Genomic DNA, 14,496 nt, shown 5'->3' with positions numbered 1-14,496 from the left:
ACTATACCAATGAGAAGATCTCCTGGCCTATAATAGCTCCATGGCTTTTCTCCATCCTGGTGGTCCAAATTCAGTGGGCACTTCATTCTCAGCTTCCCAGAGAGTGGCTGGGGCACCAGCAGCATCAGAAGCAGAAGCAGGAGATCCATAATTCATGGGGTGGAATAAATTTCCTTCCTCTTTCTAAAAAAAGAATTAGAATTCAAGGCATTCTGACAGGATGAAATATCCAGTGGCTTTCCTGATTCAAACAGAGAAACCAAGATTCACCTGAAAGAGAGAGAAAATGTATTCAAGAGCACAGCTCCTCTGTCCTGTAATGTGAGCACAAAAAGCAAAACCTGTGATATTTATCCTTTTCTGATGCAAGATCCCTTCCATGTTGCTTCAGTCTGATGTTTACATCAAAGGCAGTCACTGGAGACACAGGAGAAGAGGTCTCAGAGACAGGGATGGGGATGATTGCAGTGAGAAGGACCTTCTGCTCTTGGGACCCTGAACTTCTTCCATGTAAGGAGGGGTAGCTGGAGAAAAGCACGTTAGAGAAAAGTCACAGATAGACCTGTTGGGGCAGTGTTCTGTATTGGTCTTAGTCCTTCCTGTTAGGACACATCCAGAAAGTCATGCTGCATTGAGATAGTTCAACAACCAGGAAAGTGAATTCTGCTGTCCTTCAATGGGGTCTCTTGCCTGTCCTTCAGTGGGGGGGTTGGTGACACTTAACTCTAATGCTTTCTGAGCTTTATCTCCATGGAAGCACTCAGTATCCTTGAACCCAGCCTAATGTTGAGAGATTGGGATTTTCTTTTCAATGAGATTTCCATGTGTTAATCCTAATTTGGAGCGGATTTTATAATTCCTTGTAACCGAATTGAAATTTCATTTGCCATCTGTTCTAGAAACATCATTTTTGGCCTGAGAGCTGGCTAAGAGCACTTGACACTTTCTGTATTGTCTTTCCAATGTATGAATGATACAATGAGAGCTATTTAATTTTGATGTTTCTTGGTTTAAATAAAACAATTGTGCTGTTAGGTTTCCAGTTGAGATGGTCACAGCACCTGCAGTGCAGTGAATGGTGTGACCTGATTTCTTGCCACAACCACCCAGAAGTTGGTTTAGGGGTCCTGGTGGCAGTTCCTCTGGTTGCATAGATGCACTTGGTGTTTTGTGACTCCTGTGACATTTCCAGCTCTGGTTTTCCAAGCCTTTGCAGTCTCCCAACAGCCTGAGGATCAGGGTGGAAAAGTTCAAAAGCAGCCGCCATTTCTACAAGGAGTCGTCGGAGTATTCAAAACGGTGTCCACTTCCAGCAGGATCAGGCCCAAGAACTGCAGGATCCCATTGGGGCAGGATCGAAGGGGAAGAGGCTTCCAGCCAGAGGGAAAGATGTTGCCCAGCCACATCTGGAAGACCACAGGACCCCCAATTATTCTATACGGACGTAAGGTTTTACACTTAGCCTCACAATTGCCCCAGAATTACTCAGAAATTTAAAAGAGCCAAAAGAAAATCCCGAGCCAAGGTTTCAGCAAGCAAACTACTTTTATTTTGATCAAAATAGAATTGGGTGGCCACATCTCTCTTGGTGGCTGGTAGAGAGATGATGGCAAAAACCAGGAAAGGTGTCTTCCACCTTTTATACCTTTCCAGAACAAGGAGATCTGGTCTTGGTACTAGGAACCAAAAGGTACAGAAAAATAATTTCTAGATGATGTCTCCTACACAGCAACCCAGGTTCCACCACAACTCCTTCTCCCCCTCCCCTCCCCATGCTCTTTTCATGCAAGCAATCCCCTGTACCTAAAGCATGAAACATTTGCTTTTATATAACTAATTTCCCAATATAAAGCACCTACAAAGCTGCTTGAACATAAAAAAGATGATTATATATGATTACAAAGCATCACTACTAATATCGATATTACTAACATCAAGCTTATGCATAATAAAAACCCTTCAGACAAATGGCCACTTTCCCCACAGTTGCAACAACTACGGGTCTCCCTGACTTCCCATTGTCTTCCTTTAATTTGGGCAGGAGCTAAAGTCTTCTTTATTCCTTGGAAATTTCTCTTCTAGCTTCTTAAACTTCCTACTTTCTGGAACAGTTCTTCTTATTCTCCACTCTCTTTCTGCATCTTCCCTTCCAAACATCCTCTGAATTTTTTTTCCTGCCATGTAGTTCTCAGCCAATTCAATTGACCTGATTCTGGGTTGTGTTCTTGCACTCAAAACCTCACTTTGGTAGGGAGTATCTGTAGAATACAGATCTGGAGTATCTGTTCCAAAATTACCTCCTCTGCCACTTTTTCTTTACTTCTTTTCTCTGGCCTCAACTATTTTCTGCTTAAGTCTTACAAACTTTCCCACCATTCACGAACCTCTTTTGTTTGACATAGGTATGGCTCCTAAAAGTCTGTCTATAGGAAGGCATCATATCTATATAGCAGACATGTCAAACACAAGGCCTGCGGGCCGGATGTGGCCCAACATGTGGTTCCATCCAGCCCTGGGACCTGCTCTGAAAAGAGCGAAGGACTGGCCCAGTGCACCTCGGCCTGCCCCAGGCCAACCAGGGGCTGATCTACAACCTGATTGCATCCATCAAAGCCAGAACACGCTCAGTGTTAAATCCACGAGGCAGCCTAGGAGAGAAGCAACCTAGAACTAAGGAGAAACTTCCTGACAGTTAGAACAACTAACCAGTGGAACAACCTGCCTCCAGAAGCGGTGAATGTTCCAACACTGGAAGTTTTTAAGAAGAGACTGGTCAGCCATTTGTCTGAAATGCTATAGGGTTTCCTGCCTGAGCAGGGGTTTGGACTAGATGACCTCCAAGGTCCCTTCCAACTTCTTCTTCTTCTTCTTCTTCTTCTTCTTCTTCTTCTTCTTCTTCTTCTTCTTCTTCTTCTTCTTCTTCTTCTTCTTCTTCTTCTTCTTATTATTATTATTATTATTATTATTATTATTATTATTATTATTATTATTATTATTATTAAATTGACAAAGATAGGAAGGAAGGGAGCAAGGTGTACATGGGGAGGAGGTATTCCTCTTCTAAAGCTACCCACATTTATTTTCCTATGTATTCCTAAAGAAACCAATAGCAATATGCCAAGTCTCATTTTTAGTCACTATAGCATAGGTAAAATCAGTTTCCAGATGAATGGGACTGTTTGGTAGGCAAATGGAGAAATAAGGAATGCAGCTCACAGCAACCTGTGGGAAGTTTTATCAGAATATTTCCATAGCAACCCTTGAATCTGAAGATGCAAATATTTCTTCTAACTAAGTTAATTTTTCTTTGCAGATTATAGAAGGGCAAAAAGTAATCTGAGATTGATTATGCTATCATTTATGAATATGTAGACATGGATCATTTTCTCCCTTTTTCAATCATTTTCCCCTCCTTTCTGAAATGTATAAATATTTTATAATTATTTAATAAACAAATAAGCCCGACATACATAGATTACACTAGTGGCTTACAGCTTTAAACATAGCACACAAACTCATAAAAACACCATCACGTTATGAATGGGATGTGAGCGTATGATGTGAATATATCTCTTTCTTTGGATGAATTTTATACTATTCTTTTGGAGAAGTCTCCATTCCCAGTACATACTGTTTAATAAACATTGCGATGAGGTTTGATTCTTTGCTTTGGGCTCTTTGTTATGATTCCAGAGAAAATGATGTGAGAAGTGGGATTCACAATTTTTGATCTGGCACCAGGGATGACAACAGGGCATATGCATGTGTTTGGCTTGCCCCGCCGAAAAGAATAAAAACAAAACCCAGCCAGCCAACGTCCTCCCTTTCTCTCCCTCCATCTGGCTTGCCCCACTAGGAGAAAAGAATAAAAGCCATCCTTCAGTCAACTTCCTCTTTCTTTTTAAAGCCTCCCCAAGCAACATGCCCCGCCACCAGCCACCACAGAGGCTGCCAGGGCTCCCAACCTTCGCACTGAATCTGTAGAACTCCAGCAAAGCCTCCCAGCCAGCGCTGATCCCACCTCAACTCCCCTCTCCACTACAATGTATTAGTTGGGTTTATTTGTTTATGAAATAATTATATAAAGGAAGGGAAAATCATGCAAAAAGGGAGAAAATGATCCATAAATACACTTTCATAAACGATAGCATAATCATTCTCAGGTTACTTGCTGCCCTTCTGTTAGATCTGCAAAGAAAAATGATCTTAGTTAGAAGATTCAGTGGTTGCTATAAGAATGTTCTGATAAAACTTCCTACGATCATTATGAGCCACAGTCCTTATGTCTCCATTTGCCTGCCAAATAGTCCCATCCATCTGGAAACTGATTTTGCCCTATTGTAACTAAAATGAGACATGGTGCATTGCTATTGGTTTCTTTAGGAATATGGAGGAAAATAAATACAGGTAGCTTTAGAAATAAGAGGTATCCCTCCTCCCCATGTGCATCTTGCTCTCTTCCTTCCCATCTTTGTCAATTTTAAACCTATGTTAATGCTTTCTTAGCTGTGAAGTCATTTCCAACCCATTGCGACCCCATAGACAACGTTCCTCCAGGCCTTCCTGTCCTCTACCATCTTCTGGAGTCCATTTAAGCTCACACCTACTGCTTCAGTGACTCCATCCAGCCACCTCATTCTCTGTCGTCCCCTTCTTCTCTTGCCCTTAATCTTTCCTAGCATTAGGCTCTTCTCCAGTGACTCCTTCCTTCTCATTAGGTGGCCAAAGTATTTGAGTGTTAATGTTAATGCTACTATTTATTATTTTAATCTTTTGTTTTCTTTTGTCTGGATTGTAAGCTACTTAGAGTCATTCCTAGCGAAGATGTGCAGCATTGAGATTAAATAAAGAAATAAAAAAACAAACATTAAATGATCAAAACCTATTAATCAAGCCTACTAAATGACATTTTTTAAAAAAATAATAGATTTGTAAAAGTCATTTTTTTCTATTTTATTTTGACATCAAATGTTCTTTGGTGTTCAGATCTGACCTAAAAATAATAATATAGCACTTGGGGATTAAGATGCAGCCCAGCAATCCAGCACTGGAGGCCAAGATAGAGAAGACCTGCACAGCCACCATGTATTTCCCCTTGGTGCTCAGGTAGGCAGGCACAAAGGACACCCAGACACTGCAGAAGACCAGCATGCTGAAGGAGATCAGCTTGGCTTCGTTGAAGGCCCCAGGGAGATTCCTTGCCAGAAAAGCCACTGTGAAGCAGACAGCAGACAGGGAGCCCATGTATCCGAGGGCAACATAAAACATGGCGACAGCGCCTTCATTGCATTTTAGGATGATCTCTCTAGGTTGGGAGTGCATATCAGAGTCAGGGAATGGAGGGGAAGTGCCCAACCAGATGCTGCAGATGACAACTTGGAGACCAGAAGAAGAAAGGACAATGGAGTTGGCCAAGCTCTTCCCCAACCATCTCTGCACTTTATTCCCTGGTTTTTTGGCCAAGAAAGCTAACACAACTGTGATTGTTTTGGCAAAGATTGAAGAAATGGCAATTGAGAACATAATGCTGAAGGCTGTTTGTTGGAGGAGGCAGGTCACTGTCTTTGGCCGGCCAATGAACAGAAAAGAGGTCAAGATGGAAAGCAGGAGAGAGGCCAGGAGAATGTAGGAGAGGCCCTGGTTGTTGGCTTTGACGATTGGTGTTTCCATGAATTTAATGAAGATGCACAAGCTGAAGCCTGTTGTTAAAGAGAGGAACAACACAATGAAAGTCAGAAAAATTCCCAGATTTTCCTTATAAGAAAGATAGCTTTCAATCTTGGGAATACAGTGAACTTGATTGGTGTTTGGATGTTGATCTTCTGGACATTTGGTACATTCTTCTGCATCTGAAAAAGAGCCAGAGGAGGGTCTCCATTTAACATGCCCTTTAATGAAAAGCATTGTTTGCATAAAATAGTTTTTGGTGTGAGCATATATAAAGATGTGTAAAGATGAAGTCAATATCTTTCTTCATTTCTCTCCATTTAGAAATCTCAATATTTCTTTTCTTTTTTTGATGTCACTATTTCATCAATGAACTTGTTAAGAGGGAGGGAGGGAAGAAGAAAGAATTCAAGGAAGGAAGGCAGTTTCACCATTTTACCTTCCCACTGCTGAACCTTTTTAAAACTAAAGCTCTGCTTTTTGTCAGTTCCTTAAGGTACCAACAGTGGCGTAGCGTGGGTTGTCAGCACCTGGGGCAAGCACCCAGCCGCTGCACTGTCCCTCCCCCAGATAGTCCCTCGCTCTCTCTCCGCACTGCACCGCACGCCTGGCACCCCCCCTCCACAGTGAGCGGCGACCCGGCGGCTCGGATCGGATTCGCACAGCCAGCACTGCAGTGAGAGAGAGTGAGTGAGCCAGGCAGGGGCAGAGAGCTGCGAGTGCGAGTGCACCCCCCAGATGTTGCGCCCAGTGCAGCCAGCCCATCCTGCACCCCCCACGCTACACCACTGGGTACCAATAAGATCCAGCCTACAATGGAATGAAATATATGTGAAGGTTCACCTAGCATAGCTTATGCAAGCTGAAGTAGATAAACAGTACTTTTGCCATGGAGAAAGAAACGGTAGGTGGAGTGGCCCTTGACGATGAGCTGGATGTGGAGTGAGGACATCAAAATGCATTCCTCATTTTTTTATTATCGGAAAGAGGAGCATCTTCCAATAAGATCAATAAGGAAGTTTGGCTCAACCCCAACTCATGATTCCTCTCCTCCCCTTTCCTCCCCTCCCCATCCTCTTCTCTCCTCTCCATGACTCTGAAAATAACTTTAAGAGGAGCCTCCAGCAGAACCTCTGCAATGTCAGCCTCAGGAAGTATAAACCCAGGAGTCACCTGAAGCTGACCAGAAAGGGCACCCCCTGAACAGATGGCACAGTCAAAAGAGTATAACACAGTGCTACCAACTCCCACACACATACATTCACACACACTGCAAATAGAATGAGGAGTACATCAAAGTCACTCTATGAGAATCCTTTAGCAAAGAAATAAATCCTTTGATAAAAGGCAAGTAGCTACAACCTGAAACTGTGATTGTCCAAAGTGCCCACCAGACATGGATTCTTGCCAGAATTTGGTCAATCCTCTTCCAAAGATCCAATCAAAGTTCAAACATTATATTCTGGAATCTGGAAACTCTCACTATTCAGAGCCATGAAGTAAATAGTAATTTGAAACATGGAAGATGTTTTGTAAAAGATAAAGAGCAAGAGATGTCGTCTCTCTCACGATACTCAGCCCGCACTATTCCTGTACCTTTATCCATGATCTCTACCCCTGTTTGCTTGACCTATATAACAAATTAATCTCTAAGGTATTTTATAATTCACTATGGCATACTAAATGTATATCTTGAACAAGACTCAGAGAGGTGGAACCCACTCTGGCCAAGCCTTCCAACATGTATGCTCATGGAGAAACTCAGGGGAACTGTATGGTCCTCCCCAAAATCTGCCCCTGTCTCCTGCTGTCACCCACCTTCCATGGTGGAGATGGTTCCTTCTGCACATGGACGACAATTGTAGCAACAGATGGGCTTCCCTTCCTGAGCCACCTTCATGAACCCAGCAGGACAGCTTTCCACACACCTGGAAGAAGGCAGGGGCTGGCCAGAAAGAGGGGGGAAAATAACATCCACAACATGAATTATTTTATTTCCTAAAAGACGCCAAAGGAAATGTTTGGGGATCTTCAATTCAAAGTTTAGCATTGCTAAATTCGAAGCCTACAAGTAATTTACAGCTCCTCAAACTGATTTGGTTGCTTGCTGTTTGCCTATTTATCTTCTCTTCTAGTTTTTCTCCCACTACAATTTTATTTTAAATTCTCAGTGTACTTACTGAAAAGAAAGTTGAATGGATTTCTGCTTTGACAAAATCAATCACTTGTAATAATAATAATAATAATAATAATAATAATAATAATAATAATAATAATAATAATAATAATAATAATAATAATAATTTTATTTGTATACCGCCCTTCTCCCGAAGGACTCAGGGCGGTGAACAGGGCAGTACATGTTAAAAGACAATAATATAAATCTACCTATCTTGTAGAAGTCTGATAAACAGTTAACTGGAATGGTTAAGGATTTTTTTTCATAGACACATGAACATCTAACCAAAAATAAATGCTTCCACTCTGGGAGAACTGAGATGACATCCCAACCCTATCCCTGCCCCAACTCTGCAATCCTCTTGGTAAGACCTTATAAAAAAAACCAAAAGTCTTTTCCCCACCTTGTTCAGCATTTCCATCTTTGCAATCGCATTCTGGTTCATCGTGAGCTTGAAATCCAAGGATCCCACTCTTTCTAGACTCCCAACTGTCACTTTGCTAACAGACATATTAGAGAAAACCACTGTGTTCACAATGTGCAGGTCTGCTACCAGCTCTCCATTCTCATCCAAATATACCCCATTGATGGAATTATTGTAAAACTGAGAGGTTCGAAGGAAAGAATGAAGCTGGAATGGAAGAGAAAATGAGCAATGTTACACAGATACAAAAAGCTCTCTTCCATTCCATGAGGACCCAGATTGTTGGGGGCAATTAAGCTGACTTTGTAATAATGCCGCTTGGGGGTGTGTGTGAAAGCCCTAATAAGCAGGCATATATTTTTATTTATTTATTTTAATTCCATTTATATCCCGCCCTTCTCCAAAGACTCAGGGCGGCTTACAAGCTTAGCAGTAGCCTTCATTCTATGTATATGCCTGCTTATTAGGGCTTTCACACACACCCCAAGTGGCATTATTACAAAGTCATCTTATTGCCCCCAACAATCTGGGTCCTCATTTTACCTACCTCGGAAGGATGGAAGGCTGAGTCAACCTTGAGCCTGGTGCAGGGGTCGGCAACCGAAAAAAGGAAAGGAGCCACTCAGAACCGGTTCCGTCGCACAAACAAAAAAGTGGGAGCCGCAAAAAGTGCACGTGCATGCGTCCACTCACACGCATGCGCAAAAAACATTTTGCGCATGCGCAAAATGGGAGGCACCTGCGCGGCGACGGGTCTCCCCTTTGTAGAGGTGCGCGCCGTCCCGTCCGGAGACCTGCCGCGTTCGTCAAACGGGGCCAGGCCGGTGCGCGCAGGGGGAGGGGGCGATGGGGGCTTTTCTCCTAAGAACAGCGGCTTTTAAAAGTGGGAGGGTCGGAGCGCCGCGGGCAGCTCCAGAGAGGCGGGGGACAAAGCCCCGCTTGCCTGGAGGGGGGGCAGAGAAGCGAGTTGCTGCAGCCCACCTTGGGCGGCTCTCGCCCTTTGTTCAGGCACCAGCATCCCAAGGAAGCCCAGCCAGGAAGCCCACCCCCTGCCCGCTTTTCCGGAGGGGGGCAGAAGGAGGGAGCACGTCCCTCCCTTCTTTGTCTGCTCCGCGGCTGCCCTGCGGGAGGGGAACAACGCCTCGCGTGCCCAGCCTGGCCCTGGCGCAGGGGGCGAGAGAGGCGGCATTTGGGCCAGGTCAGAGGACGAAGCCAGACCGTGCGAGCTGCGCTCCCCCCTCCCTCCGAGCAGAAACCCGATCCTTGCCGCTCCCGAGGATGGGGGAGCTGCCCTGTGAGGCTGGGGGAGCCGCCCTTCCCCTTGTTTGCCCCGGGGGACGCTCCTGGCGCTGCTGCTAACGAGCGCTGCTGCTAATTCGTCCTTATCCTCCCAGGGCCAGGCAGAACGGAGAAGCGTGGTCATTTCGCAGCTTTCCAGGCCAACTCACTTTGTCCCTCATAAAACCCAGGCAGAAAAGGCCGGCGCGCTTCCCAGAGCCGCGCTCTTGACTCGCCAAAGCTTGCCGGGTGCTGAGCTCACCGGCGGAATAAAGAAATCGTCTCTCCCTGTCTCACGTGTAAATAAATCGTCACCCTCACTTACTTGACCACCGGCTTGCTTGTCATTCAGGGAAATAATGGTTAATCGATGGAGACGTGTAACGTGTTAGTTTGCAGTCCTTCATCATCCTATTTTCTTCAATTGCCCCGGGGTGTGTGTGTCGTGTGCGGTACTTTCAAAATCGATGGCAGGGTTGGGCGGGGGGTGGGAACGGACAGAGATGACCATTTAACCCACGCAGAGAGCCCATCAAGCAGCGCTCTGAGGGAACGGGAGCGGGACGATATCGGGCTTTTGCCCTTCGGCTGAAGGCGAGGCACTCGCCTCTAGTTGCAGACCTGGCAAATGGGGGATAGCCATAAATTGCACGGAGGGGGGGGAAATGGGGCCCGCTACGAGTCGCTTCAAGGGAGTCGCGGCACTTTGGGGAAAGGCAACTTTTTTCCCCCGGCTCCGCAAATGAAAAGCGCCGCGTGCCTGAGTCTCAGAGCATGCCTGAAGGGGAAGTGAGAATCCAGGCGACGGGGAGGCCAAGTGTGTGTGTGTTCATTTTCCCCATTTTTCACAACCAGGTCGCAAGGGGTTTTGCCCTCGTTGCCTGTGGACGTGCAGGACAAGTCCTCCGTCCCAGCCACACTCACAAAAAAAGTTCCTCCTTAGCCGAGCGCCTCGGGAAACAGCATTTTAAAGGAAATGTAAGCTTGTCATCAACATCTTCCCCTCACAAATCTTCCCTTCCCTTCCAAGCGGGAGCCCCGCAGCAAACGACCAGCGTCGCCATCCCCAAACAATGCAGTTGCTTGGAGCGATGCGGACAAGTGGGAAAGGAAGCCCGGCGGCCGGACCGTGCTCCCGCCCTGCCTCCCCAAGGGCTTGCACGCATTACCGCCCCACGCGGTTGCCGCCCCTCGCGAGCCCGCTGGCTGGCTGGTGCTGGCTCCATCTCTCTCTCTCTCTCTTCCTTCCTCCCTCCGTCCCTCCCTCCCTCGGTCTCCCCGTCCCCCTTTTCCGGCTTAGCCCCACGTCACCAGGAGACCAAACAGGGACATCATAGCAGAGCGGAGGAGACACAGGAATCGGATCCAGGTACCGGGCTGGCTTATCTCCTCCCTCTTTTCGCAACCGCTCTGCGGGATGAGTTTCCCTTTTCCTTCTGGCTGACCCCCCTCCCCCATCACCCTTCCCTCCCTCCCCCCCTCTGCCTCCTCCGAGGCCGCCGCCAGTCAGCATCTCTCCTGCCATTTCTGCGGCTTTTCCGTCGTCCCCGCCGCCGCTCCCCCTTCCGTGCGGGGCCAACCGCATCTGGCGCCTTCTTCCTCGAGGGGAAATCGTGGCTTCTCTGGGCAGTTCCCGCTTCTCTGGGCAGAGCGCCGCCTTGAAGGTTTGGAGAGCTGCGCGCGCACCTCCACCCGTTCGGAGAGGTGCGCGCGCACCAGGCGACTGGGAGCTGCATGAGGCGGCTCAAAGAGCCGCATGCGGCTCCGGAGCCGCGGGTTGCTGACCCGTGGCCTGGTGGGATGCGAACCTGCACTAATTGCAGGCAGCTGGTGTTACTTAAGGAGGCATTAGCCCACTGCTCCACCAAGGCTCTATATACATAGAATGAAGGCTACTGCTAAGCTTGTAAGCCGCCCTGAATCTTCGGAGAAGGGCAGGATATAAATGGAATTTAAAAAAAAATTGAGCTGTCATGAAAGATCCATACTGAGAAATAGAAAATAAAAATCTTCTTAGAAGGACCAAGAATGGCCTGAAAAATAAAGCTGGTCAAGGATGTCCTTTATTTCTTCCATTCATAATTGTTACTGCAGAGTTTGGGGAACCAAAGGGAAGTATAGCAAACAATGCATCCAGTGTGAACTAATGAGAGCCAAAGTTAAAACCTGAAAGTAAATAGTAGTTGTGCACAAGAACACTGAAGGAATTCTGCCAGTCACGTCAAAATGCAATCAGATGCCATGCACAAAAACAATACTCTAAACAACTGGTGCACAGGTCAAATAGGGCAAATAGGAAGAGAAAAATCTTTGTGTCATGGTTCTGATAGATGAAAACAATTAAAAGAACTTCGAGGTTAAGATTCCTTCCTTAAAGAACATTTTATTTAGGAAACAAAGTATTGGCATGCATAAAGGTGAACCCAAGACTAAAATCCCCTGTCTCGGGCTACAAAGTAACATTGCAAGTCCCACCCCAATATTGCTGTCATAAATCACATTCACCAATGCATTCAAAATGTGGGCTCTCCTCCCATCTTCTCAGCTTGCCAAAACTTTTTTCAGCACTGACCTTTGTTCTCACACAGAAGTATTGTTATGCCTAACTAAGAAACTTAACATCCCACCTCCCCTTCCTTCATCTAAAATCTCTAAACTAAAAAGTGGCAATGGAAGCAAAATGTAAAATGGCTTCAGTTTTTCAATTGTCATAGTGCTGACACTTTGCTCAGTTTGAGGATGATTATGGGGGCCTTTGCTCTACTAGTGGGTTGTGCTTATGAAACTCGCCATTGAGGTGACATATGGACAACTTGCCATGGAGAAGACCCCATATTTCAAGGTGAAAGATGGTCTCTGGTACCACTTAAGGTCTCCTCCTTTAATTTTATGGAACATTTAAGGAATATTTTGTGGAATATTCTTCATTCTTGCTGCTTCCAGACTATTTATTTATTTATTTATTTATTTATTTATTTATTTATTTATTTATTTATTTATTTATTTATTTATATTTCGGCGCGATCTAAAGACTCACCTCTTTGAACAAGCTGGCCTGGCCTGATGGGATGGGGTTGGGTTTTATTAATGCGTTTTAACCTATCTTAATGTGTTTTAACTAATTGTAAGAGTTGTGGGCATTTTGTTTAATTCTCTTTTAATTTTTGTATTTTGTATTTTGTCTTTTAACAAGTACTGCCCTGTTCACCGCCCTGAGTCCTTCGGGAGAAGGGCGGTATACAAATAAAATTAATAAATTTATTTATTTATTTATTTATTTATTTATTTATTTATTTATTTATTTATTTATTTATTTATTGAATTTCTATACCGCCCTTCTCCCAAAGGACTCAGGGAGGTGTACAGGGCAATAAAAACATTACATACAAAAGTTAAAATAAAATAAAATTAATTAAGCCCTAACAATAAATAATTTAAAATACCCCAACCCCTTAAACCAGGCCGGCCTGTTCAAATAAATAGGTTTTCAGATCACGGAGGAAGGAGCGAAGGTCAGGAGCAATCCGGAGCTCAACTGGTAATTGATTACAAAGGGCTGGTGCACCCACAGAGAATGCTCTCCCCCTGGGGGCCACAAGCCAACACTCTCTGACCGACGGCACCCTGAGGAGGCCCTCTCTGTGGGAGGACACAGGACAAAGGGAAGATGACGCTGGCAGCAGGTGCTCCCGTAGGTAATCCAGACCCATGCCATTTAGGGCTTTATAGGTAATCACCAGCACCTTGAATCTCACCTGGAGGGCAACTGGGAGCCAATGCAGCTCGCGGAGAAGAGGAGTTATATGGGAGTATCAGGAGACCCCCATCACAACTCGCGCGGCCGCATTCTGCACCAGCTGAAGCCTCTGAGTGGTCCTCAAGGGCAGACCCATGTACAGAGCATTGCAGTAGTCTATACGAGAGGTCACGAGCACATGCATGACTATGCGCAGGGCATCCCGGGCCAGATAGGGTCGCAACTGGCGCACCAGGCGAACCTGGGCAAGAGCCCCCCTGGTCACAGCTCCTACATGGTCTTCCAAACTGAGCTGTGAATCCAGGAGGACACCCAAGTTGCGAGCCCTATGTACGGGGGGTAACACCTCACCCCCCATGGTTAAAGATGGAATGAACTGAATTTCCTGAGATGCCGAAATGCACAACAACTCGGTCCTGTTGGGATTGAGCCGAAGCCTGTTCCTCTCCATCCAGACCCGAACCGCCTCTAGGCAACGGGACATCACATTGAGGGCATCAGTGGGGTGGTTTGGGGTAGAGATGAAAAGCTGGGTATCATCGGCATACTGATGATACCCCACTCCAAAACCATGAATGATCCCCCCCAGCGGCTTCATATAGATGTTGAACAGGAGAGGTGAGAGGACTGACCCCTGAGGAACTCCACAAACGAGAGGCCTCGAGGCTAACCTCTACCCTCCTGTCAGCACCAATTGCAAACGTCCCAGGAGGTAGGAGGAGAACCATTGAAGAACAGTGCCCCCCACTCCCAACCCCCTGAGACGCCGCAGTAAGATACCATGGTTGATGGTATCAAAAGCCGCTGAGAGGTCTAATAGGACTAGGACAGAGGAACATCCCCTGTCCCGAGCCCGCCAGAGATCATTCACCAGCGCGACCAATGCCATCTCTGTGCTGTACCCAGGCCTAAAGCCATATTGGTACAGGTCCAGATAATCCGCTTCCTCCAGGAACAGAGGGAGCTGATGTGCCAGCACGGTCTCAACAACCTTTGCAAGAAAGCGAAGGTTGGAGACCGGATGATAGTTATTCAAAATAGCCGGGTCCAAGGCAGGCTTCTTGAGGAGGGGCCTCACCACCACCTCCTTCAAGGCAGCAGGAAAGCTACCTTCACTCAAAGAAGCAGTTATCACTGCCTGGAGCCAGCCTCGTGTCCCCTCCCGAGCCGCATAAACCAGCCAGGAGGGGC

General features: G+C 46.1%; 1 protein-coding gene across 1 annotated transcript; it reads right to left on the bottom strand.

Moving 5' to 3' along the window:
- Positions 1-4,953: 4,953 nt before the first annotated feature.
- LOC310633213 (vomeronasal type-2 receptor 26-like) lies at positions 4,954-8,969 on the bottom strand (the record flags this gene model as incomplete). Its single annotated transcript, XM_083350898.1, has 4 exons — positions 4,954-5,849; positions 7,486-7,612; positions 8,250-8,477; positions 8,964-8,969. 4 exons carry the CDS (start codon positions 8,967-8,969, stop codon positions 4,954-4,956), a joined length of 1,257 nt encoding a protein of 418 aa, XP_083207024.1.
- Positions 8,970-14,496: the final 5,527 nt, after the last annotated feature.

This window comes from Vipera ursinii, assembly GCF_947247035.1.
Source record: "Vipera ursinii genome assembly, chromosome: 2".
Lineage (NCBI taxonomy): Eukaryota > Metazoa > Chordata > Lepidosauria > Squamata > Viperidae > Vipera > Vipera ursinii.
The sequence above is the reverse complement of the archived record's forward strand: the minus strand, read 5'-3'. Positions and strand labels throughout refer to the sequence as shown.